Source organism: Pinus tabuliformis, chromosome 4_1, assembly GCF_031772625.1.
Source record: "Pinus tabuliformis cultivar Carrire ecotype Pingquan chromosome 4_1, CPIR1, whole genome shotgun sequence".
NCBI lineage: Eukaryota > Viridiplantae > Streptophyta > Pinopsida > Pinales > Pinaceae > Pinus > Pinus tabuliformis.
This window is the reverse complement of record NC_142303.1, coordinates 72,923,867-72,951,687: the sequence shown is the minus strand read 5'-3', so window position 1 is coordinate 72,951,687 and position 27,821 is coordinate 72,923,867. Positions and strand designations below refer to the sequence as shown.

The following is a 27,821-nucleotide window of genomic DNA, read 5'->3' as shown; positions in this document are numbered from 1 at the left end:
GGGAGATTAGAAAGACTTTGTTGGAAAGCTTTGAAAAATTTAAAGAAGAAAAGACTAGGCAAAAAGAGATACAGGCTGAAATTGGGAGGAAGAGGGAGATACAAAGAATGATGGCTGCCAACCCCCACTATGAGTTTGAGGGTTCTTCCTCTATCCCTCAAACTGATGCATCAAACCCTTTCCGTTATGTTCCTCCCTCTTTTGCTTCTGTTCAAGATAAGGGAAAGGGTAGAATGAAGGGTGATGGGACTATCAAAAGTTTTTTCACTCACTCAGGCTCCTCTCCATCAGATGCACATGGTGCTGAAGTTAGTAAAGGTCTTTCTCAGCCCACTTTAGATGACCATTGGAAGAAAGAATTGAGGGAGACTGCTTGTGACTACATAGCTAGATGGTGGTATGATACTGATATCCCCTTTAATGCTGCTCGTTCACCATATTATGAGCCTATGTTTGAGGCCATACATGCTGCTGGAAAAGGCTTCAAAGGCCCTACTATGCAAGAGCTAAGGGGGTTTCGTTTGCAGAAAGAAATTACATCAATTAATGAGTATTTGCAAGATTTCAAGGAATCATGGGCAAGAACAGGGTGTACCATCATGTCAGATGGATGGACTGATCAAAGAAACCGTACCATCATAAACTTTCTTGTCTTCTGCCCACAGGGAACCATGTTTTTAAAATCAGTTGATGCATCTGATAAGGTAAAAGATGGCCACTTGTTGTTTCAGCTATTGGATGAGGTTATTCAGGGTGTGGGGGTGGCTAATGTTGTTCAAATCATCACAGACAATGCCTCTAACTATGTTCTTGCTGGTAGACTGTTAGAGGAAAAACACAAGACCATCTTTTGGACCCCATGCGCTGCACATTGCATAGACCTCATGCTTGAGGATATTGGGAAATTAGATTGGGTCAGAAACACTGTAGATAATGCCAAAAGCATAACAAAATTTATCTACAATCATACACTGGTTTTGAGTCTCATGAGGAAACACACTGGAGGCAAGGATATTATTAGGCCTGCCATCACTAGATTTGCTACACATTTTTTGACATTGCAATCTATGCTTTCCCAACATAGAAACTTGCAAAAGATGTTTTCCAGTGATGATTGGAATAAAAGCAGTTGGTCTAACAAACCAGAAGGCAGAGAATTGAGAAGGAAAGTCCATGATGAAACTTTTTGGAGAAAGGCAACAGAGATTGTGAAGGTTGCTGAGCCACTAGTTAAGGTGTTGCGGTTGGTGGATGGGGAAAGGTTGGCTATGGGCTTCATTTATGAGGCTATGGATCAAGCAAAGGAGCAAATAAAGACAGCATACAAGGATAGAGTGGCAAAGTATGGGCCCATTTGGGCAATCATTGATGAAAGATGGAACAATCAACTCCATCGCCCTATACATGCAGCTGGGTATTTTTTGAACCCACGGTATCATTATAAAGCTAAGGAGTCAGGAGCTTTGAGGGGGGAGGTCAGAGATGGACTGGTTGATTGCATTGAGCGCATGGTCCCATCGGAGTCTGATCAGCTACTGATACATCAGCAGGTCACATCCTTCAGCAATGCAACAGGTACCTTTGGGAAGAACCTAGCAAAGATTGCAAGAGAAGCAGATGAGCCAGGTAAACAAAAATTTCAATTTTCAATTTCTTAATGGTTTTACTATTTTTATTAAAGTTTGTTAAATCATTTATAATTTGAAAGTTAGATATAATTTGTAATTTTGTTGAGCTTCAGCCTTCATCTAACTCATAATTCATTACACTCCTATGTTTTTTGCAGCACAATGGTGGGAGGCCTTTGGTGGCCAGTGCCCTGAATTGCAAAGGTTTGCAATTCGTATTTTGAGTCAAACTTGCAGTGCATCTGGGTGTGAGCGCAATTGGTCTGTCTTTGAGAGGATTCACACAAAGAAGAGAAACCGTTTGGAGCAAAAACGGTTGAATGATCTAGTTTTTGTCCAATACAACCTTCGGCTCAGACGGAACCAATTGCTGAACAAAAGACCTGATTCAGATCCCATTGTGTTGGAAGACATTGATCCAACATCAGATTGGGTAGTGGAGAGTCGTCTACCAGAGTTTGATCCTGATGAGGATCTTGATGAAATTGATGTTGGAGATCCACTGCAGCGTGTTCAGTTGAATGCAGATCCCAATCCACCAGCCTCAGTCTCACAGCCAGCTAGTAGGACTCCAGTTGTAGGTGCTTCGCCTTCCTCTGCTCAGCCACGACAGAAGCGCAGCCGCATTTGTACTCTATCTCAGCTTGCATCTGCTGCACAGCCTAGTGGTACTGGTACTGGCACCACTTCTATAGTTGCAGTTGGAGACGATGATGATGAGGAGGAGCCATGGGGCCCCTTGTCTGACTCTGATGATGATGATCCAAAGATTGGTCGAGATGATCTTGGCTCCTCTGGCAGTAGCCAGTAGCTACTAGCCTCCTTGGTTATTTGTATTTTGTTTTGACTCTTGAGTCTTTGATCATGTATGACAGACTACAGTTGACTATGTATTTACTATTGCCATTGGGTACACCGTACCATTTTGATATAATGGATTGGTTCATGAGCCTACTTTGATCATATGTTGTCTTCCATGTATATTATAATGTTGTGTGTTTGGAAACTTGAATGAAAATCTTTAAAATTATGTTTAAAATATTTAAAATTATGTTTTTTTATAAAAAAAATAAATATTTAATGTATTTTTTACAACGACCGAGTCATTGAAATCGAGCCGGCCGAGTCATTGCCGTTTCCGAGTCCGAGTCCGAGTCGATCCTCGGCCGAGTCCGAATCCGAGTCCGTTTTGTAAAACACTGGAAGCAGCAGCCAGACATCAGCAGCGTGGCAGTGGTGATACAGAGATAAGAGTATTGTGGCAGGATGTGCAGCACTAGAGAGAGAACACAGTCATCACTAAGAGGGAATGTTATTTTTTGTAGCATCGGATGTGTTCTAGCCACGAAAGTTGGTGGAGATGCTAGAATACATGAGATATCTAAAAACCAGAAATCGTTTCTGGAAATTCCACCTAGAGATGGCTTAATTAGATTATTAACCAATTTTTAAATATTTCCTAAGTCTATACGTAGGGAATATGGTTAATTAATCAATATTAATTGAGATAAGGTGAGAATCATCTAGAAACTCACATGGATCGACACGGAATTAATTTGGGCCATCGATTATGTTTTAATCTTGGTCGTTGGTGCTCCAACAGAAGATTATAAGAAGTTAATGGGTAGATGGAGAACATACCAATGCAGATACTCAGTTGCCCAGGCAGTTCGATTTTCTCAGTAGCAGAGACTTAATAGAGAAGATAGAGCCAGTGGGTGAGTAGCAGGTGGTAGAGGAGGTCAACATCATTTCAGGAGGAAGTGTTCTAATTCTGGGAGAGGCAGTAAGAGTAAGGTCGAAATTTCAAAAGGGACTGCACAAGCACCGCGCAGAGGTTGACGCAGAAGGATCTGCGTGTGGCTAGTGACATAATTTCGGGGGCAAAAATTAGCTGTGGGCTGAGAGAAAATTCTCACAATAGTTTTGCTAGTATTTTTCCTCAGATTAGATTACCAGTAGAGGATCTAAATTATTGTACTCAAAATTGTTGTTGAAGAATAATAATAAAACCCTCATATGCTGCACTAGTTTTCACGCATTGGGTTTTTTCGAGGACAATTGTCCAAAAATAATTGTGTCAAAATTCTTATGTGTGCTAGAATTTCTCAGTTTCCAATATTTTATTTTTCCGCGGTATTTTTATGGTGAAATTGCAGTTGTGATTTTTATTCAATGTTTGTTGTAGCAAATAAATTGCATAATTAAATTTACAGTTAGGTGAAAAATTTCCAGTCGCTGCAATAGATGAAATTTTCACACGTCTTTAGCTTACTATTATTATTTTATTATCATCAAACAGCTACCAAACCATAAATACTAATGAGACAAGAGGACACAAGATATAGGCTATCAGCCATGCCTAAAACCTCTCCTTTTGAGAGGAAAACCCACAAGAACTCTTCTCTTCTTATAGAACTTCAAATGACGAATTCCAAGACCTTAACCCTTGACCAAGACCAAGTCAACCTTTTTCCTCTTCTAGCAAAGTCAAACCAAGTCAACCTTGCCTTGCAGCAGTTGCAATCTCTCCTTTGACCTAGACTTCGAACTTGCAACCTTGGACCGCAATTTCAACTTGCAATTCTCAACCCCTACTGCAGAAAAACTAGATGGCATGTGTGAGATTTTATGGTGATTTTGTCCTCCTCCTCCATCACTTGAGATGACTTCTCCTTATCAATTCGACTTGCTAGGGAGACTTCTTTTGACCCAAAACTCGACTCTTTTTTACAATTGCAATCTAAACTTGTTGCACCTTAATGTTCCCTAGTTCTCCTTCGCACGTGTGAGAATGATGGCCCAAAAACAGTTCCCAAAAATCGAATTCTTCTTTGTTATAATCTTCTTCTTCTTCGTTGATTTTGGTCTCCTTCTCTTCACTTGACCGAACTTGCTGTGAGCTACTTAGATGGTCTCTAAATGTGGTTGACTTCCTTCTTATATATAGGCTTCTTGAGAGCCTCGTTAGGCTGACATGTCATCTCTAAGAGGCAAACTTCACTTTTTGATAGGCTGACTTGTTGCTTGCATGTTGACAAGGTCTTGGAGGGTCTTTGACTCTAATTTTGACTTAAATAAATTTTCTTTACAATATGTAACATGCTCAAAAGGGTCTTCCATACATGACAATGACTCTTATGACTTGTTTGAGTCAAAGACAAACCCAAGAAGCGCTCAATGGGTGCTTGACCTATAAATTAAATAACCTTGAGCATGAAACCCATGCCTCAAGAATAACAATAATAGTTTTATTTTTCTTTCTACATCAAATACATAAAATCATGATTACATATGTTATTATGAAGACTGAACCTAGTTACATTTTTCAACAGTATGTGCCTTGAGAGACAATGATAAAGGTGTCTATAATGTTGGTCAAGGTTGTCATTGATGTCAATATGACATTATTGAAGATGGAAAATATCCTTGTGATACATGAACCTCATGAAAACCCTAGGTGTTAAGGATGCCATTAATGAAGTAAAACCTAGATGCTAAGGTTGCCCTTACATTATGAAGATGTCAAGCCATTAATGAAGAAGTCTAAGATGCCCATGAAGAAATATTGAAAAGGCACCCTAGTCTTATTGATGCCCATGATACCTTTAATTAAAGCCCTAATCCTAATAAGTCCATGACAATGATGACGCTAGCTTTATTGAAAACCTAACCTTGCCACCCTAAGTCCCAAATGCATATGCCAAATATTCAACACTGCCCTAGGAGCATAAATATGATGATATCCTAGATAATGAAATCCTAAACCCTAATTGATGACCTAACGCTAATCCTAAAGAAGAATGCCACATATTTGATGGACATATGCGAAAAGCAAATAACACATTCGATACCCCAACTTGACATAATAAAATTGCTTATTTAATGAACATATTACATATTACGTGGTCACTAAAAGATATTTAACATTGGACGTTGCATGCTTGATGTGCGTTGGACGCTACATATTACGCTAAACATACTTGACGATTGGACGCTGCACATTTTATCAACAAATTACATACATAATGTTGGTCGGCTCATTCACACATGTCGGCCTCCCTCCATTAGTCACGTCCCCTCATCTTCAAAGAAAAATCCATATATATAAGAACTTTGTCCTGCATTTCAAGATGTTAACTTGGTGAAGATATCTGAGATTACAACAGGGAGTTCATATCTCGTGAACTAGAGAAGGCCGAAGAGATAATAACTCAAGGACAAATCTGTTTGAGGACTGAGATTCGATCTAGACACCTGTGGAGAGAAACCTAAAGTTCGAATCTATTTACAGTGGGACAGTCTCCTCGCAAAAGCCTACATCTCTGTCACCTAGACCTCGAATCCTATGGGAAGCATTTCAGTGTTAAACTACCCCTCCAACCTGTGATAAACTTTGTTCTCGGATCTATGATAGAAAATAGAAATCGGACCTGTATTAGTCATAGTAAAAAGGACGACAATCTCCTTTTTTAAGGTTGTGTTGACACCTAATCCTCAACGGATGGGTGAACTGGAACGCGATCAGTCATCAAGAAGATGAACTGATCCGTCCTATTTCTGTATATAGATGATAGTTAGCTAATAAATTATTCAATCAGTTTTTCTCTGCCATTCTGGAGTTACCCTGGCCTGACATGGTATCAGAGCGCAGGTCCCAGGTTCTTAAAATAGCCGTAACTCCTTCATTTCTGCTGCTGTCCTCTGTCGTTCTGCCACTGCCTCTGCCTGAACGTTTCCCTGGCACCTCTGCCTGAACGTTTGCCATAATGCCTCTGTCCTGCGTGTCATTGGGTCTCTGTACATCGGTTAAGAATCATTGATTTGGCGGAGCGAAACGCGAGTGTGGGTCCCGATGAGGCACTGCAACTGCTATGGGCTTCGCTGGTTTCCACCACGCCTTTGAACGACGTTTTCCGTTGGGTAAGAACATGGTTCAAAGGTTGGAAGGTCATACAGACACTGTTATCTCTGTTTCTTGTAGTCCCATTGAAAATATGATTGCTTCTGGTGCTTTGGATAGAACTGTAAAGCTTTGGGTTTAAGATAAGTAACTGAAACTTGTGGAGCACCACGTTGTGCATATGTATCGTAAATTTCTTCTGCTAATGGAAGATAAAATGTTGAACACTCAGAAGGCTGTTGTGTTTATCTGCGCATTCCAAAGAGAGATTTATAGTTAGGTCACATTGACTGCTATCTTTCCTCCAGTAACTCTATTGAGTTGATCACTTTTTGTGCTTTAGAAAATGAGGAATATGGGTTCAATTTACGAATCTGTATCCTGTGTTTAATATTCCAATAATGTTCTTCACACAATTTTGTTTGGAGAGAAGAATTTAGTTATTTTGATCTGGACAGACGTGAAAGTTATAACCAGAGTGCTGCTCTCTCTACTTGAAGGTCAACGTCTCTACGAAAGGACGTGTTGTTTGGCACTGTCAGTCGCTGCAGAACTATTGTAATTTTTTGTGGCCTTGAAACCACTGAATGGAAACCATTCTGTCGAGCCCGACATAGACAGGCGAGCAATTCCAAGTCCGGGTTCAAGGGCGACCTACGCTTGGCATTCACTCCCATGGTTTCGAACCTGTGGCTGTATTGTCTGACATATATATTGTTTCTTTTCGTATGAGACGCAATTTGTATTTTGTGCAGTTTGTATTTTGTGGAGTGATGGAATCTGCGAGTTGAGGCTGGCAGAATTTGAGAAGTCGTTTTTGTGTGATGAAGAAATAGTTATTGGGTAGAGTGCATGTAAATGAATTGATGTCGCTTTTGTTCAAGAACAGTTGAATGGCGCAGAAATGCAATGTGCTGACAACAAAAGTCAAGTCAACTTAACACTGTACATGTGGCTGTATGAACCTTTGACTACCCATCTTCCTGTGTGAAATTTATGAAAAATGCGTACATTAAGTTGTTGGATTGTATTTACAAGAAGATTGTATGTGCGTTGATTGCATGCTAGTGTATTTACAATACATTGAAATTTTTTATGAATTTATGAGGATCTTTGGAGGGCTTTGAAGAAACAGTAAAGTATTTGCTCTTTTTTTAGTACAATTTCACTGTACATCAGTAGAAGTCTTTTTATCAGCAGAAATTTCTTATCAACAGAAGTTTTTTTAGCAGAAGTATTTTTTTTTACAGAATGCATTCAATCACTTCTATGGTAGGAATAGTTCTCACTGGCAAGGAGAACTATTCTGAATGGTCTCGGATGGTAAAACACACCCTCATCTACAATGAGTTGTGGAAAGGAGCGTGTGTCGGAGAAGAAGACAAAGACCCTGTGCAGCCTACATCAGATAAAGAACTTGTCACTTGGGAAAACAAGAACAGCAAAGCCTATGCATTGATCGCAGCATCTGTAAATGAAGAAGTAAGTCGTCATATTTCATCCTATTCCACTGCCTTTGAAGCTTTACAAAAGCTGAAAGAACTCTATGATTCACATTCTGCACTTGAAGTTGTTCAGCTCATGATTAAACTCTTCACTCTTGAACTGAAAAATAATGATCCCCTTGCTCTTGCATCTGAAATAAAGTCTATAATGCATGATATTAAATCCACTAAGGTTGAGCTGGATATCTCTCTTATTGCCTTTCTCAAAGCACTCTATCCTACCTACTCCAATTATCTTGAGTCTTTACAAGCAAATGGAAATCTTAAAGACATAACCTTTGAGTCTCTTGTGAAAAAGTTTGCTGAAAGAGAGAAAGCCTTTGGAAAGAAAACAGTCCTTGAATCTTCTGAAGAGACTGTTTGCCTTGCTCATAAAGAAAAGCATCCTGCTCAAGATTCTACAAGAGGAAGAGGTGGACGGAGAGGAAGAGGAAGATACTTCAGAGGCAGGGGGGGCAGACAGTCTCAAGCAGAAAAGGCAGATCTGCATTGCATTCGCTGCAAACGAAATGGATCACATGATGCTTCTACATGCAAGCTACCATGGGACAAAATTGAGCAGAGAAGAAATCAGCAGAAAGGTAAAACTGATGACACAGACAAAGGTAAAGCACCTGAATCCGCTCACTATATTGAGGCACAATGTAATATTGGAGTAAATGAAGATTTGTTTAATGCTTCACTTGCTTCTTCGAAAAATGACTGGTTGCTTGATTCAGGAGCAACCTGTCATATGACTCATAGGAAAGATTTTTTTGAAGATTTCACTGACAATGTTGATGGAGCAGTATACTTTGCAGATCAGTCAAAAATCAAGCCATCAGGGCTTGGCACAATCAGGCTTAAACTGCCTGGTCTTCCAGACTTTCTTCTGGACCATGTTCTATATCTCCCACAGCTCAAGAGAAACTTGCTGTCCCTAGTCCACATCCGCCAGCAAGGTCACTCCATTCATATGTTTGATGGCAAGCTTGAGGTAAGAAAGGCATCTGACCACTCACTTGTCATGAGGGGTATAGAAGAAGAAAGACTTCTTAAACTGCAAGGAACTTCTGCTCATACACAACATTTCTCATATATTTCTCATCATGAAGAAGGTACACTTCCGTCAAGTTTATTATGGCATGCTAGATTTGGACATTTAAACTATGATAGTCTCCGCTTGTTGAAGAAAAATGGTGTTGTTTGTTTGCCTACAATTCCTAGAAAACATAAGCAATGTGATGCTTGCATTCTAGGAAAGCATAGCAAACAGTCTTTTCATGATTCACATTCAAGAGCACATAGGAAGCTTGAACTCATTCATTCAGATTTATGTGGTCCAATGCCTGTTCCTTCTGCAAATGGAAATAAATATATCATGACATTTATTGATGATTACACCAGAATGTGTTGGGTTTATTTATTGAAGAACAAATCTGATGCTTTTCAAACATTCAAGAATTTTCATAAGTGGATTGAAAATGATGCACAATCTCATATTGGGTCTATTCGCACTGATAATGGTAAAGAATATACATCAAATGAATTTGAACACTATCTTCGCCAACATGGGATTAAACATCAAACAACTGTGCCTTATAATCCTCAACAGAATGGTGTAGCTAAAAGAATGAACAGAACAATTTTGAATATGGTACGATCCATGCTTTTCTTCAAAAATGTAAAGATAATGTTTTGGGCTGATGTTGTTCTATGTGCTGCATATATAAAGAATAGATGTCCATCTAGTGCTATAAGAAACAAGACTCCTTATGAATTATGGTATGGACATGTTCCTTCGGTAAAACATCTCAGGATCTTTGGTTCCACCTGTTATGCTTTAATACCAAAGGTACATAGAAACAAACTTGGTGCTAGAAGTCGTAAGTGTATCTTCCTGGGGTATTCAAACACATCTAAAGCATACCGTCTCTATGATGAAGTAAATAAAAAGTTTGTTGTATCTAGAGATGTCATTTTTCTTGAATCATCCAAATCTGACAGTGTTGTTGAGCGGCAACTTGATCGCTTGGATAGATTCACAAAACCGAAATCATTTCAAGAGTTTGATAATCAGATTCCACATCTTGAAGGGGGGATTCCTATACTAGATCAACATGTGGAATCTTCTTCTGAAGAACAATCTCCCCTGCATGACACTCCAACAACGGATGATGCTTTAAGTGATGTAATTGATAGAATTGGGAGACTCAATCTTGATTCAGACCCAACTCAATCAACAGAGCAGCCTGGACCATCTCAGAAAGGTCCCCCAAAGTGGCTGACAAAGACACTTGAAAGTGTTCATCCTGATGAAATTGGAAAAACAGGAACCAGAAATACAAACCGACAAGATGGAGGTGATGTAGATAACTCTAATTCACCTGTTGATATGGATGTTACTTATGATTGTGAATTGAACTTGTCTACAGATTTTGAACCAACTTCCTTCAAAGAAGCTGCTTCTCATGATGAATGGAAAGAAGCGATGCAGAAGGAGTATGATGCCCTCATAAAGAATGGCACTTGGAAGCTGGTTGATCCTCCATTTGGAACCAAACCAATTGGCTGCAAGTGGGTCTACAAGAACAAATACAAAGTTGATGACTCACTTGACAAGCACAAAGCTAGGCTTGTGGCAAAAGGTTTTGCACAGAAGGAAGGGGTCGATTATGAGGAAACTTTTGCCCACACAGCAAAATGGGCCACCATCCGGACACTCTTTGCACTAGCTGCTCAGAACGGTTGGAAAGTCCATCAAATGGATGTAAAAACTGCATTCTTGAATGGAGATCTAAAAGAGAATGTTTTTATGTCCCAGCCTGAAGGATTTGCTGTGAAAGGACATGAACATAAAGTATGAAAACTTGTGAAGTCCTTGTATGGCCTCAAACAAGCACCACGAGCCTGGTATGAAAAACTAACTAAGCATCTTCTAAAACTCAACTTCAATCATTTTGATCTTGATGATGCAACTTTATTTGTCAAGAAAGTTGGCAAAACAGTTGTATATCTTGTGGTATATGTAGATGATCTTTTAATGACAGGGAACAATGAAAGATATATTGCATCCATAAAAAAAGAATTAGGAAAAAATTTTGAAATGACTGATTTGGGCTATGTTCATTACTATCTTGGCATTGAAGTAACCCAACATCCAAAATCCATATTTCTTTCTCAAAAGAAATACATTGGAGATTTGTTAAACAGATTTGGCATGACAGAGTGCAATCCTCTTTCTACTCCAATGGAACAAAACTTGAAGCTCACATCTATTGAAGGAAAGGAATTTGAGGATGCAACAAAGTATAGACAGCTTGTAGGAAGTCTCATCTACCTCACTACTACCAGACCAGACATTTCATTTGCTGTTGGAATCCTCTCCAGGTTTATGCAAAAGCCTTGTGAGGGACATTGGTCTGCTGCAAAAAGAGTTCTAAGGTACTTGAAGGGAACTCAAGACCTTGGAATCAAGTATACACAGGTGGACGACTTCAACTTGATTGGATACTCTGATTCAGACTTCGATGGAGACAAAGAAACTGGGGTATCTACTTCAGGATATGCTATGAGTCTTGGATCAGGAGCTGTCTCCTGGAGATCACGCAAACAATTAGTACCAGCAGATTCCACAACAGAAGCAGAATATGTGGCAGCAGCTGAAGCAACGAAAGAAATTGTGTGGCTCAGGAAAATTCTTGAAGATTAGCAGGTAAAACAAATACAATCAACTCCACTCATGATTGATAACACCTCTGCAATAAAGTTGGCCAAGAACCCAAAGTTCCATGATCGTACTAAGCACATCAATACTAAATATCATCTGATCTGACATCATGTTGAGGCCAAAACAATCCATCTCCGTCATTGTTCCACAAACGAGCAAATTGCAGACATCTTCACCAAAGCGCTTGGAAGAGAAAAGCTTGAAAGATTCAGACCGATGCTTGGACTCACCAACATCCCTTCAGATTAAGGGGGGGAATGTTGACACCTAATCCTCAGCGGATGGGTGAACTGGAACGCGATCAGTCATCAAGAAGATGAACTGATCCGTCCTATTTCTGTATATAAATGATAGTTAGCTAATAAATTATTCAATCAGTTTTTCTCTGCCATTCTGGAGTTACCCTGGCCTGACAGGCTGCCATCATCGTTGAACTATGGAAGCCTACCTTTTTCCGATGAAGTCCAACCATTTGAGGCTCAAACCTATCACAGAAATATCGAAAGCACTGTCTTGATTTCAGGGATAATTTCTAAAGTCTGGATCTATTTTTTTGGCTCAGTCTAGATGCAGAAGGAAGCTCAGTCAACTTGAAATCTCCATTGCACTTAACCCAAGCTATCACCTGTGAAGAGGACACTCTTTTCTGTGGTTTGGTCAAGGATTAAAGAAGGTTGCTTGTGACTCTAGGTCTTAAGATTTGAAGCAGTTGACAACATCTGAAGCAGCCCACTAATATTTTGAAGATCATCATCTGAAGATTTGTTGAAGCAGCTTGAGATCACCATTTGAAGCAGACTTGGGCCTTTGGACAATGAAGTTTGTCGATGACAATTTGAAGATATCCTTGTAGCAGACATATTGAAGCATCCTTGAAGCAACAGTGTTGAGGTACATTATAAAATCCTTAGAAGAATTATTTGGTGCAGACATTGAGGCTTAGTGCAGCTTATTGTAGACACATTGTTGAGAAGCCCTAGCTATCCTTGGAGTTAATCTTGGAGACCATGATGCATTAGTCATCATGAAGTGACCTTGGAGAAAGTGGTAGGCGTTGATTTGTGGTAGCATCGAATGTGCTCTAGCCATGAAAATTGGTGGAGAGGCTAAAACATGAGATCTCCAAGACCCAGAAATGGTTTGGGGAAATTCCACCCAGTTGGAGAAATGTTAAAATAATTAATATTTTTAATGGGTTCCTAAGCCTAAACTTAGGAAAATAAAAATATTAATTGGTATTAATATAAAATTGGGTGAGAATGTTCTAAATGACATGGATCAAGCCAAATCTAATCTTAGCCGTTGATTAGGGACTTAATCTTGACCGTTGAAGACTCAACAAGAAAAGTATAAGACAAGGCTTGAGGGTTAGTTGGAGATACACCAAGATTGATCAGTCAGTTCGATTTTCTGGAGCAAGGCTTGCTAAGAAAATTCGAACCAGTGATCTGTTGCAGTGAGGGGTAGTGAGTACATAGCAGAGAGGCAGTGATAGTGCCAGAGGGTCAGCGCAAAGACCGAAGAGGCTGACACAGAGGCAGCAGGAGCCACGCAGAGGTAGCTAGAGACTTCGCAGAGGCTGAGGGGCCTACGTGGGTGACGCAGAGGGCTAGAGAGCTGATGCAGAGAGTCAGAAGGCTGACGGAGAGGGTTCAAGAGCTACGTTGAGGCTAGCAGGGCTGACGCAGACCTTGGAGAAGCACCGAAAGGATTTTCGTGGGGCAGACTAGCTGAATATCTGTCTCCGAGAAGAGGTATTACTACCATGTAACAATCTCTGTTGGGTAACAATTTCAGCACCCTAGTTGTACTCAAGAAATCTGCATAATAATAAAACCCTCAGAACTGCTACACCGGTTTTCCCACGTCGAGTTTTTCCAGGGACGATTGTCCAAAAATAATGGTGTCCCTTGTGTGTTTGTCTCAGTATTTCAGTTGATGATCTATATATGGGTTAAGGTTGCATCTATGTTTATTTTCAGTGTTTATATTTATAAATAACTTGTTAATGTAATAAACAAGTAGGAGAATTTAAACCAGAAGATGTAGTAGGGATTTCTAATGGGTTAAACTTAGAAATTTCAACATGGTATCAAAGCGTTGCAGATCACAAGAGGATTGAACGCATCAGCGATATCGGAAATTTGTAGCAGTAGCAGCTATCCCGAGAGACAGAGTTGCTCCTAAGTAGAAGGCAGCGGAGAAGGACTAACGCAGAGGGCCTGCATCATCATTTCGAGCCAGAGAGAGGGTCAGCGCAGAGCCAGAGAGAGGCAGAAGAGGCTCACGAAGAGCCACATCATCCTACTCAGCCAGGTAGGCTTGACGCAGTTGGCCAAAGGAGTGATTCAGCCTTTGTCGGGATTGCGCAAAGCTAGAAGGCTCAGTTTCTTCAGTTGTCGGGGCCTAGGGAGCTGTGGGCAGATTGTGGATTGGAAAGCTGGTGGGGTGTTGTTTCTGTCGAAGCAGAACAGTACCTAACGGGACAGAACCAAGGTAGAGGGAGTTGCTACCTTGACGGATTTCTAGCCAAGAAATCCAGATCCGAGTTACAGTTGCAAGAAGGATTGGAGAAGAGCGGATCGACAATTGGCGGGAAGATTTCCAGCAGGGAAATCTGGACTTAGAGGGAGATTTCCAAGAGGGAAGTTGAAGCACAGAGGGAGTCCAAAAGAGGAGCGGAGATGGCAGTGAACGGACTGAGGGATCAGGACAGGTTGGACGGGGCTTCCAACTTTGTCATCTGAAAGGCCAGAACCCTAGCAGTCCTGGAGAACCGTGGCTATCCCAGTCGACCCAGCTGATAATGAGAAGTATGAGGATGCGATGGCGAGGGCAAAGTGCATAATCCTTGATGGGGTCAAGGATCATGTCGTACCACATATTGCTGAAAAGAACACAGCAAAGGAGATGTGGGATACTTTGATGACATTGTATTAGGGCACTTCCGTGCAGCGGAAGATGCTATTGGAGAATCAGTTGTGGTCGTATCAGATGCAGAAGGGGGAGCAAATAGATCTATATCTCCTCATATTGCATGAGATTCGTGACCAACTTACTTCCATAGCGGCCACACCGGATCAGGAGTTCATGATGAGGACCACCCTTAAGCAGTCTCCGAGGAGTGGGAGACATTTGTCGAAGGCATTTTGGGCAGAACTACTCTTCCAAGATGGGAAGAGATATGGGCAGCTTTTCGCCAAGAAGAGATCAGACGGTTGACCAAGGCGGGGAGTAGTGGGAAGGGAAGTCGAATCAAGAAAGAGGAGGAGGAGGATGCGACTCTGGCATCTGCGGGACAGCAAGTGAAGAGGAAGAAGAAGGATATCTCCAAGGTGAAGTGCTTCCATTATGGGGAGCTGGGTCATTATGCATCCCAGATTCCCAGGAAGAAAAACAAGGGAGAGGCTTCTGACTCAAAGGAAGCTCCAGCTAAGGCGGAGAAAGATGTCGAGACTGAGGACGACTGTGCCATGAGTGCTCATGCACCTCTAGAGAAGAGGTGGGGAGATATAGAGTTGTAGTCGAGAGGACTACAGAAGGAGGGCAAGATCCTTGAGGTGCCCAAACTCTTGGATCATATCCAGCTACGGGAGCCCTTAATGACAGTAGCAGGATGACGGACGTCGGGTAGAAGCAAGATGCGATGGAGCAACAAGGCAGTGCTAGAGTACAAAGTTCTATAGCAGCGTAGTGGGGGTTACAACAATGCGATAGGCACAGAGGTGGTTGCAGCAATGCGAGAGGCACAGAGGTGGTTGTAGCAGCGCAGAGGCAACGGAGGGAGAAATGGATAGCAGAAGAGGTAGCTTCAGCATCAGGAGGCTTCCAGTCTGACAAGGATGTCAGAATTTGGGTAGATCAGTTACTTACTTCTCGGTAGCTGAGTTGCAGTGCAACAGTTAGCAGTGGTAGTGCTATGGGCAGCATGGGTAGCATGTTGAGAGGAAGTTGCAGTACATATGTAGCATTGGCAGTGGCAGTGTCATGGGCAGCAATACAGGAGGCAGCAGTGCAGTGGATGTTGGGCAGCAGGCGAAGCATCAGCACAGCTACCGGTGTGGAAGGATGAGTGTGATGTTCAATGGTGGAGCATTACTAGAGCACATTCCTCGCTAAGAGGGAGTGTTGATTTGTGGTAGCATCGAATGTGCTTTAGCCATGAAAATTGGTGGAGTTAAAGCACATGAGATCTCCAAGACCTAGAAATGGTTTGGGGAAATTCCACCTGGTTGGAGTGATATTAAAATAATTAATATTTTTAATGGGTTCCTAAGTCTAAACTTAGGAAAATAAAAATATTAATGGGTATTAATATAAAACTGGGTGAGAATGTTCTAAATAACATGGATCAAGCCAAATTTAATCTTAGTCGTTGATTAGGGACTTAATCTCGGCCGTTAAAGACTCAACAGGAAAATTATAAGAAGAGGCTTCAAGGTCAGTTGGAGATACACCAAGATTGATCAGTCAGTTCAATTTTCTGAAGCAGGGTGACGCAAGCCTAGAGCTTGCAGTCTCAATTAATATGCAGAAACTTATCCGGCAATTCTTGGCAAACTCAAAATCAAAATAATTCGCAGAAACTGTCCTCAACAAATGGTTCAAAACCCATAACCCAACCATCTTCTTTCAAAAAGGTTCAATAGCATTAAAAAATCCCTTGTTCAAGTCTTATAAAGACTTTTTTTAAAAACCATCAGTTTCATTGTTTTATTTTAAAGCCCCAATGCTTCTCATTAAGAATGCATTTAACTCACTTTACAATTAACATGGATTTTTAATACAATCAAAATCAACCAATGCGCCCTTGGTTTGTTTTTACAAACATTTCATGCCACAGCTTTCAATACCATCTTCATAATGGAACTCCAATTCATTGCAAATTAATAACACTGTTCGGATTTTAAAATGGCAATCTATATGGGCGCCTTATTCAGACAATTGTATCTGAATTTCATACCTGGATATCTGCATCTTTGACCAGGAATTAACTTCATTCCAGCGCTGTACCATCTGCAACGATCTGTCATTCTATTCACCTCCTCGGACGCTACAACCTTAACTGCTCAATTCGTTATTTGCCAACACACCTTCCTCTGTCTTCATTTTCATATTGCGCCTTCATCATTCATTATTGCTCTGGCAATTTCGATTGTGCGTTCAACGCTTCCATCCACAGTAGCTATACATGTCTTCAACAGTGTTGAACTTCTAAAATGTCCGACTGCATTATACTATTCCACCCTTTTTATATCATCACTTCTATGGTCAATCTTTAATTAACTGAATTCAACGCAGCCTCACTAATTTATTCATTTAAATTAGAAACGATGCTACTCATACCTCTAAACGCTTTTCCTAAGAGCGTTCTTGCCCCAATATCAATCAAAGACTTTAAGTCTCAGCGCCTTCAATATGCCCTCATGTGTGAACTCCGCTCTCTGCCTTTAACGCATCATGGCATGAATCGGCTTTTGAAATTACACATCCGCTCTCAAATTCGGTCTTTTGTCAACTCTGCAAATGCTTTATTGCAGCGTTCTGGTTCTTTCTCTGTTAAAATCGACTTTCAACCTCCAGCACTCATAATCGATGCTTCGAATTTCCACTGAATCGAATCTGCGCTTTGTTCAAAAACTTTTAGAAGCTGCAAACTAATATAAGTCCATCGATTTCTGCAATTAACAATTTAAATACTGATCCACATAAAACAGCGCATCAAAATCCTCTATGGATGAGATCGATTTAAACTGTTATTGTTCTGTGTTACCGCATGACAATTTGATTAATGCATATAAAAATACCCTGTTTAGTTTAACACTTTTCATAAAGTCGACTTTCCAAATCATTATCCAATTGACGTTCATCTAATCCTCTGCCAAGAGAATCGACACCTGTTCCTGCATTCCTTCAACACATTCAATTCACAGTATTATATGCTTTTTGCCCTGCAGTTCAACCATGGTCTCAACGCACCAACAGATAGCGATTTCTGCTATCGATCACTCAGTCTAACATAACAGAGTTTAGCGCACTGGATTTCTCACTAAACTGTGAATTTTAAAATGTATTAAAATACCTCTTTACGCAGAGGTTTAACACTTTTTACACTTATCAAACATGCAGAACGGGTTTCACAATTACTGGCGCTCTCCTCTTTCCCTTAATAATCAAATTCAGATCGATTTAACATAACTACTCCCTTGACATAGATAAGCTCATTATACAGAGGACAATTGTTATATAAATATCGATCTTTTTCTGTAAACTGAAACAAAACAATGACTTACAACTTTTTCTGGCCAGATGTTTCAATGTCGTGGCCCCTTACAATTGCTGAAGGCTTACAGCCTTACTGCTCAAGCCTACTCTCAGTCTCACAATTCTCTCACAATCTCCCTTGTCTTCTTCTCTCAAAACTTACTCCTATTTATACAATTTAAAAAAAATCATTAAATTAAATGCTCAATCCCTTCAATTCCTCAACAAACCCCTAAATCTCTCAACATCCCTAAAGGATAGCTCTTTATCCCTAAAATCCTTCCACTAATTAAATTCCCTCATATCCTTTTATTAAATAAAAAGATATTTACAAAAATCCTCACATTTTCCTATTTTATAAAATATTAAAAATCATCACACCCCCTTTTAACATATTTACAAAATAAATAAAAAAACGCCCTTGATGCTCCTGCATCACAGGGCCCGCTGAGAAAATTTGAACTAGTGATCTGTTGCAGCGAGGGGCAGTGAGTACATAGCAGAGAGGCAGAGATAGTGTCGGAGGGTCAGCGCAAAGACCGAAGAGGTTGATGCAGAGGCAGCTAGAGCTATGCATGTAATGACCCTCCTATAAATAAAATACAAGTATTAGCATACATACGAGACCTCCATACGATAGCTACGTATGCATGGACCCGCATGTATCGCACTATATGTAAGCTAGTTACTACAAGAGGCGATATAAATTAAGGTAATAAATTAATACCACACCAGAGTATCATATATCTGATAAGTCCTTAAAACCAGCAAAAAATATTAATTTTAAAATATAGATTAAAATTTACAATTTAAAATTAAGAAAATAATAAAATAATAATATAAATTAATTAAAAAGTATAAATTTAATTAATTCATTAAATATAAAATATAATAAACAAACCTTATTAAATTAAACTATTTATTCAAATAAATATCAACGAAATCAAATGAGATTTGATTTCATAAAGTACACGTAACCAAATTTTTGACACGGGGATGAGGAGAAAGCGGTGGATGAGGAAATAAAAGAAGGGGGGAAAAACTAGTTTGGGGGGGAGAGAGTGGAGAATAATTTTGGATACGAGTCTTGATTACATTGAAGTTTCTGGGCACGAGGGAATTAGACTGCTTCAATTGGAAAGCTTTCTGAGGCTAAGTACCTAGGTTGTACTTAGTTCGGCAGGGAGGTTTTGGCCGTTTAAGTAACGTAGACGGACAAGAATTGCAGCAGACAGCAGAGCAAAGCGGACAGATTGTCAGCAAAGCAGACAGGTTAGTATTCATTAGATTAATTATTTAAATTCTATAAAATTTTGTATATAAGATTTCATGTTCTGTTATTCGGATGAATGGGTCCTTACAACAAAGAGGCAGCAGGAGCCACGCAAAGGCAACTAGAGACTGCGCAGAGGCTGAGGGGCCTGCATGGGTGACGCAGAGGGACAGAGAGCTGACACAGAGAGTCAGAAGGCTGACGCAAAGGGTTCAGGAGCTACGCTGAGGCTAACAGGGCTAACACAGAGCCTTGGAGAAGCGCCGGAAGGATTTTCGTGGGGCAGACTAGCTAAATATCTGTCTCCGAGAAGAGGTATTACTGTCATGTAACAATCTCTGTTGGGTGAGCCATTTCGGCACCCCAGTTGTACTCAAGAAATCTGCATAATAATAAAACCATCAGAACCACCCTATAAAGATAAAATTGAATACAAAAGTGTGGACTCCCGTACCAGGGACAATGATCCACGATACAATATGATTTACAATGATTTTGACCGAACACCCAATCACACTATGACCTACAACCCAACCATGACATCATCCCAACAAAGACTCCTATACCTCCCAATAATGCCTTTTCGACTCTAGGAAGATTGACTCTTTTACAATAACAACTCTTCCAATGATGACACTTTTACAAATGACTCTTTTACAACTTTACAATGATGACTCTTGACCTTGACACTTCTTCACAATATGCGGATGGTTGTCATGTCTTCAAAGGATGTCTCGTTGCAATGCTTCCTTTGATTTGATACTTCTGCTCTTGGGTTCTTGCTTGAAGTTGTATTTGAATCTTCTTCTACCTACATGCAGAATTTTCCCCGCGAAACCAACCCCAAAACAAAACAAAATACCCTTCAACTTACCTCTGCCTGCAAAACACATGTAAGTGCATAATAATGAATAAATACAAATTAAAATTACAATGCGTACCTGAAGTGTGCTGGTCACTTTTGTTGTTGACTTGTTGCAGCAGTAGACAAGACTCCCACTCTTGATATAGGCCTAGACTCTGTAACGACCAGAAGTCGTATACACAGCGGAAATATTTAAAATTCTTTGTAGACAAAGACATGCATTGTAAGACAATAATTGTAATTGTTTATTGAATAAAAGAATTGATGTAGGATGATTACAAATGAGAATGAGGGTCCTGTTTATATAGCCAAGTAAGTACCCTTTCACAAACAGGCATGTCTCTAAGACATGCCTTTTCATTATTAACTAACTAACCATTAGTTAATTTACTTTCATTTATTATTATATTTATATTATTATGATTAGATATCATTTTTGGGATTCAACTGCGTTAAGTAAGTCATTCACGTATGACCATTTCCATGAGAGGTAGTCGTAAGTGACTAATGCCTTTTCATTATTAACTAACTAACCATTAGTTAATTTACTTTCATTTATTATTATATTTATATTATTATGATTAGATATCATTTTTGGGATTCAACTACGTTAAGTAAGTCATTCACGTATTACCATTTCCATGAGAGGTAGTCGTAAGTGACTAATTTCTCATGATTTGAATAGTTCACTTAGCACTCATTGCATCGGGTGATGCTCACAGGGGTGAAGAAGTGGGATTGAAACTAGTGAAATAAATCACATAGCGTCAATCATCACTTCCGGGGCTTGCACCCGGTAACCAGGACTTCCCGGGAGGTCACCCATCCCAGATCTCCTCTGGCTCAAGCGCGCTTAACTGTGGAGTTTTCCCCACAATCAAGCCCACTTAGCTTGCTACCCCATTTGCAAAACCTTAGCAAGTATTGTGCCTCATGAACCATTCATGTAGAGATCCCTTCACTCTTTTTGAATTTGAGTATAGGGGGTTTACGCAGTGCATTATATTAGATATCATTTTTGGGATTCAACTGCGTTAAGTAAGTCATTCACGTATGACCATTTCCATGAGAGGTAGTCGTAAGTGACTAATTTCTCATGATTTGAATAGTTCACTTAGCACTCATTGCATCGGGTGATGCCCACAGGGGTGAAGAAGTGGGATTGAAACTGGTGAAATAAATCACATAGCGTCAATCATCACTTCCGGGGCTTGCACCCGGTAACCAGGACTTCCCGGGAGGTCACCCATCCCAGATCTCCTCTGGCTCAAGCGCGCTTAACTGTGGAGTTTTCCCCACAATCAAGCCCACTTAGCTTGCTACCCCATTTGCAAAACCTTAGCAAGTATTGTGCCTCATGAACCATTCATGTAGAGATCCCTTCACTCTTTTTGAATTTAAGTATAGGGGGTTTACGCAGTGCATTATATTAGATATCATTTGAAATGATATCTAATATAATGCACTACGTAAACCCCCTATACTTAAATTATTATGATTATTATTTATTATCTATTTTTATTTATTTTTACATAATTTATGTTCATAACATTGCCTTCTCCTTCAAAAAGCTTTGTCCTCAAAGCTTACTGATGAAGAATCAGATCTCTTCTGTTGTTTAGAATATCTTCTTGTTCTGAGCTTTTATCTTTGTTGATACAAGACGATATGATGTTCTAAGCGACAGACAGAATTGTCGTACTGAAAACGGATTGGACCAACCTAGATTAATCTTCTGAGGAATCTTTTGATCCTTGGAGATGTGTGGTGAATAGTTATCATATGACCGGATTGAGCTCACTTCAATATTCTTTGAAACATAAGTTTGTTTATGTTCTGCGTGATATAGATTTGTAGATTGATTAAGGTGTCTACTCTTGTGATTCGGATGTAGATAAGGAATTTTTCTTGTTTGAACTTCCTTAAAATTTTTTATGGCAGTTTCCTGATTTCCATCAAGCATTGTTGTTGTTGACTTAACCGCTGAATCCTTATTTGGTGTCTCCTCTATTTGAACAACAACCTCTGAGCACGTTTTTACTTCAATAGGGTTTGGATTTCCCTGAACTACTTCGTGGTATTGATGTTTGTTTCTTCAGTTTGGACTGTTACATCTGGAGATTTTGATGCTTCCTTTGCGACAAGTTCTTTGAACCTATTCATCAATGATTTCTTTTCGTCCTTAAGTTTTTTAATCTGTTTGAGCAGATTTTGATTATGATTTTTGAGACGTAAGCATTCCTCATTCTCTGAGTCAACTTTATTTTGGCCTTCACGCTTCTCGTCTTTTAAACACTTGATTTCTTCTACTAATGTTCGGTTAAGGTTCTTTAAGCATAAATTTTCTTCTTCTTGTTCTAATAAACGCTCATTGAGTTCCTTCTTTGATAGTTGAGCTTTCTTGACTTGTTCGAGTAGTTTTTCTTGGTGAACTCTGAGGCGCGAAATTTCTTTGTCTTTGCTGCAAATGACTTCTTCAAGCTCTTTTTGCTTCTTTGATATCGTTTTTTTGTTATCTTGAAACATCAAGTCTGAGATATCCTTAAGGTCTTCTAATGAAGATTTTATTGATTTTGATTTACTTGTTATGTCTCGAAACATGACCATCTTCCCTTTATAAAGAAACGTCAAAACTTGTTTCTCTATGTTTAACATGAATGTACCCAAATCCTTAAACCAGGGTTGACTGAGTATGATGTCAATGTTTTTATCCGTCCTTACAACATGAAATTGAGATATGTAGTCATAATGACCTATTGTCACTTGTAGATCACTAATTTTATACTCGTTTTGGTCAAAAATAATTTTTTTTACACCAATGTTTAGCTCTGGAATTAATAGTTGATTTTCCAGGTTGATGTTGATATAATTTTTATCATTGCTTGGGTTGATGGCGACATTAACTTCTCTTCCTTGGATACTTCCTTTTAGTGTAATTACTCTGTGATCTGTAACTGAAAGACCATTATAGGAAAACCTTTCTGCATTTGTCATTTTAGAATTGAGCTCCATCAATTTTTTTTCAATGATTGATCCCATTTGTTTTGTCAAGATGACTTAAGGTATTATATTTAAAGTTCCTTTGGACTTTGGACTTCAAAACTGCTTTAAAAGTGTGTGTGTATATATATATATATATATATATATTCTTCAAAACTCTTTTAATCCAAATTCTTATTATCCTTAATATTTCAAAACTCCCTGCCCACGGGGCTTTGGATTGACAGTGAATGGGTGCACTGTTAAGGCACTCCTTGCGATAGGTCACTGGTTCAAATTCCCCCGTGGGTGCTTACCTACCAAATATATATATATATATATATATATATTTCAAAACTCCCTTGTATTCTTTTTATATAATTCTACTTATGCTTTTTTTCCTTTTGTATTTTAAAAAGAATATCTAAATATTGTTTCAATTGGCTTCTTTTAAATATCTTATTGTCCTTTGTATTTATTTTTTAAATTTCATATAATTCGTTAAATTTTAATTCGACTTCACTTTAACGTAAACTCTTAACTGATATTTTCTCCTTATGTAACCTTTTATAATAATACCCGCTTTGTACTTATATATATTTTCAATAATTTTATGACTTGAACTTTTCTTTAAATACCCCTTTATAATATAATACTTCTCTTTATATATCTTTTATTTATAATATTTTTTTGTCTTTATGAAAAGTTACAACCCTAGTGAAACGTGGCTACTCACCTTTGGCATATATTATAAAATATATGTTCACTTATGTACTTTTGACTCGCTTAATGTTCTCCACGTAAAAAGTAAAACTTACCATTCACATAAAGAGATTTTGTATTTCTTTTGTTTTTCTTTTAATTTTAAAATGCCACGAGCAATTACCATTCGTTTCTAAAACCACGGGCTTGTAAACCACTTAATGAAGAATCAAAATATTATTATCTACTCTTCACGTAAAAAGTATAACTTACTATTCACTAAACACATTTTGTATTCCTTTTGTTTTTCTTTTACTTTTAAAATACCATGGGCAATTACCACGGGCTTCTCCACGTAAAAAGTAAATCTTACCATTCACATAAAGAGATTTTGTATTCATTTTGTTTTTCTTTTACTTTTAAAATACCATGGGAAATTAACATGGATTTCTATAACCACGAGCTTGTAAACCACTTAATGAAGAATCAAGATAATAGTATCTACTCTTCCTTCGCTTACTTCTCTTACGTATAGTTTTAAATGTATTTGAAAAGATTCTCTCTTATCTTTATTATGCACTTTTTATCAATAATGTAGAACACTTTTTTTATATATGAGTGTTCTCCTTCAAAATTTACATCGGACTATATTTATTTATTTATTTATAAAACTTTTTTTTTAATCTTTATATGTACTTATTTTATTTTCTTTTGTTCTTTTTTTGAATTTGATTTTTTTCTATATTTTTTTTTAATCTTTTTCTTTTACTTTTATTTTCTCTCCATATATATTATTTTTTTTTTGAATTGCCAAATGCTTGATAGTGAAATGGAGAAACTCCAAATTCTTGTAGCGAAACGTTTCAACAACAACAATGTTGATGAATTTGACGGTCAAAGACCTGGATCGGAGAACACGCCTCTATGCAACGGTTGAGCGACCAGAGGATCAAACAGCTCTCATACCAATGTAAAAACCAAAAGTCATATACGCAACGGAAATATTTAAAATATCTGTAAACAAAGACATGCATCGTAGGACAATAATTGTAATTGTATATTGAATAAAAGAATTGATGTAGGATGATTACAAATGAGAATGAGGGTCTTGTATATATAGCCAGGTAAGTACCCTTTCACAAACAAGCATGTCTCTAAGACATGCCTTTTCATTATTAACTAACTAACCATTAGTTAATTTACTTTTATTTATTATATTTATATTATTATGATTATTATTTATTATCTATTTTTATTTATTTTTACATAATTTATGTTCATAACAGCCTCTATGCAAGACCATATCAAAAATTCACCTAAAGATATATATAATAAAAACTGATGACAGACCCTAGACTTGTAATGGACCAAGTTCTAAGTACAACAATAGAGATCATTCTATCAACTATGACAAGACAAGTAACATGAACTTACAACATCATATAGATTTAGCAGACTTGGTGTAGCATCAAGAATATCTAGCATCAAATGTGTAGTATCAAGAATAAGACATCTGAAATGTGGTATCAAAACTAACTGACATATAGAGACATAGAGATATAACCGAGACCCTGTATGTACTTACGTTGTCCTGCAAAAACATATGTCAAAGATGATACTCATATTTCAAATGTAAACACTAATCATACATACCTTGCTGTAGGAGACTTACCCTTGACTGTTGATGTGTGGTCCTTACTGCAGTGATCCTTGAATGGATGTTTTTCTTGCCTTCTAGGAGCTCGATATTGAATCTGTTGTATCTATGTAATTTCGGATCTCCAGGGTCTGAAATTTCGTCCTGTGGTAGCCCTCTGAGTCCTCCTTCCAACCCCACGGCTCTGATCAAGATTGGATTCTTCAGGAAAGAGTTATTCCCAATCTCCCAAGATGACCTGATTATAGACTGGTTCAGTAGAGCAAACTAGTCCGAAGTGCCATGTGTCACTGTTGCGACCTTCGGCCCTGAAAACACTACTCAACAAACTACAGTCTGTCCTCTTTCTATGGCTATTTACAAAATTTGAATCCAATGCTCAGAAAGAAAGTTATGATGCTTTTCCTAACGTCACCTGTTTGACATGGAATTCTGGAGCCTGCAAAAACCCCAACTTCCTCAGATCATATCTCCGAAAACATAGCGAACCAAGACCTAAAATTCGGTCACGAGGTTCATCAAGATTTTGGCTCAAATGGGTTTTAATTTCAGCTTCTGAAGCTTCGCAGAAAAAAAGTTATAGCGAAAATGCCACGATAACCTGTTTGAAGCCACAACATCCCTACTAGAGGAGGATACGAGGGTCATTATTTATATGAATGTCTTGAGTTGAGAGGGTCCTCAACAAGAGAATGTTGGAGGGATTTTAGGAGCAAAAAAAGGATTATTAATTATTGACTATTCAATGACCACAACCAATTATGAGTGCCATGCCACAACCCCATAGGGTTTTAGCCCACTAACTAGGGTCACTAACTTCAAACATGAATATCTCTCAAACCGTGAAGAATTACTTGGTGTGCCATATATCAATGGAAACATCCTGACGAGTAGAATTCATCCAGAAGATCCTTGAATCAAAGTAGAGTAAGTTGTCAAGTCAAAATGCCCATGCAAGATCGGGGTAGCCCCTGGTGCTGGTTGGGTTGACATCAATGACAACCACTGATGAACATTGTGTGCTCTAGGGGTTTAGTATTGAGTCAAAGTCAACATAATAATGTCAAGTCCCTTGGAGGGTTCATGTATCAATGTAAGGAAAATATTTTTTATGTCATGGAAAAGTCTAGAAACCACCAACTTGACTAGGATAGCCAACGCCTTGAAGTCGACCTAGGAGAGGCTTGAGCACCCACTTGAAAGCCTATAAAAAGAAGAGGACTCGACCTCATTTGACATATACTTGGTATCTATCTTTTAGTAATGTACTCTGCGGCTAAAGATGATGCAAGGGTCCTTGGAGAAGGTTGGAGGGCAATGAAGAAAAGGAGTCTCTCTCTATTTGATGATGATACGAATTTTCTGTGGGAAGTTAGGGTTTCCACAGGTCAGATTATTGCAAAAACATGGCAAATTGGTGAGATAAATTTTATTGGTGGTTGGCCTGGTATTTGGTGAGGTGGTTTAGTGTCTTGGTCTTGGAAGTCTTCATTAAAAGAAATTCTATAAGAAGTTCTCTAGGTTTTTCCCCTTTGGAGGGGTTTTGCCCTAGCTTGGAGCCTATCTCTAGTGCCTTTACTATTTGCATTGTGATCTTCTTGCTTTTGGCATTTATCTTGATGAAAGAACATACTAATGATGATGATAATGTAATAATGTATCACAAGTAAATGTCAATATTCAAAGAAATCAATTAATAATCTAACCCTAATGAATGCCCTAGATTTCTCAATAAAAGAAAGTTCTCATTCCTCGAGCGATGAGCAATAATACAAGGAAAAATCAAGAAAAAGTAAAAGGTAATATAGAGGGGTGGAAAAACAAAGGCCGAGGTGACTCGTGCATCCATGATTGCTCCCTCCTCACATCTATGCACCCAAGATGATGTATTCCATCATAGTCGATCCCTTTGACCATGGCACTTGGCCATGAAGTCTCTTCCCCCTCTGTTCCATCATTATTCACATGGCACCTGTCAATTGAAGGGTGGACCAAGGACATGTCACTTCCCTTTGGGGGTTGGGAACACGTATTAGGGTCATTTATTAACCACTCCTACCTAGGGAGGTAACACCATTACGTGACTGAGGCCATAATTTTGGAAGAGAAGCTACATATGAAGTGTCATTTTGCCCATTTCTTTCAAGTTTTGTTCACTTAGATGCAATAATGATTGATCTACTTGATGGTGAAAGTTGCAACAATGATATTGTGTGTAATTGGCAGGTGGTTCCATCTATAGGTCCGAGCAACTTAACTGGGGTCCAGGTCCTCCAAAGGAACATGTTGACAACCACAGTGGCACATTGAGAGCCATGGAATCTAGACAGTTATAG

At 38.8% G+C, this 27,821-nt stretch overlaps 2 protein-coding genes across 5 annotated transcripts in view; one reads left to right on the top strand and one right to left on the bottom strand.

Annotated features, from left to right (window-relative positions):
* The window catches only part of LOC149174211 (uncharacterized), a 130,638-nt gene that overhangs the window by 34,019 nt on the left and 68,798 nt on the right, over positions 1-27,821 (bottom strand). The window lies entirely within an intron of this gene.
* LOC149174212 (uncharacterized) lies at positions 419-27,821 on the top strand. The gene is made up of 3 exons (XM_089423846.1): positions 419-1,626; positions 1,787-2,302; positions 27,712-27,821. Exons 1-3 carry the CDS (start codon positions 450-452, stop codon positions 27,819-27,821), a joined length of 1,803 nt encoding a protein of 600 aa, XP_089279972.1. The 5' UTR covers positions 419-449.

Coding starts and splice junctions, on each gene's coding strand:
- LOC149174212 (XM_089423846.1), top strand. CDS start 450: ATGTTTGAGGCCATACATGCTGCTGGAAAAGGCTTCAAAGGCCCTACT. Junction 1,627..1,786: donor AAGAGAAGCAGATGAGCCAG/GTAAACAAAAAT, acceptor TGTTTTTTGCAG/CACAATGGTGGGAGGCCTTT. Junction 2,303..27,711: donor TGCACAGCCTAGTGGTACTG/GTACTGGCACCA, acceptor TGTAATTGGCAG/GTGGTTCCATCTATAGGTCC.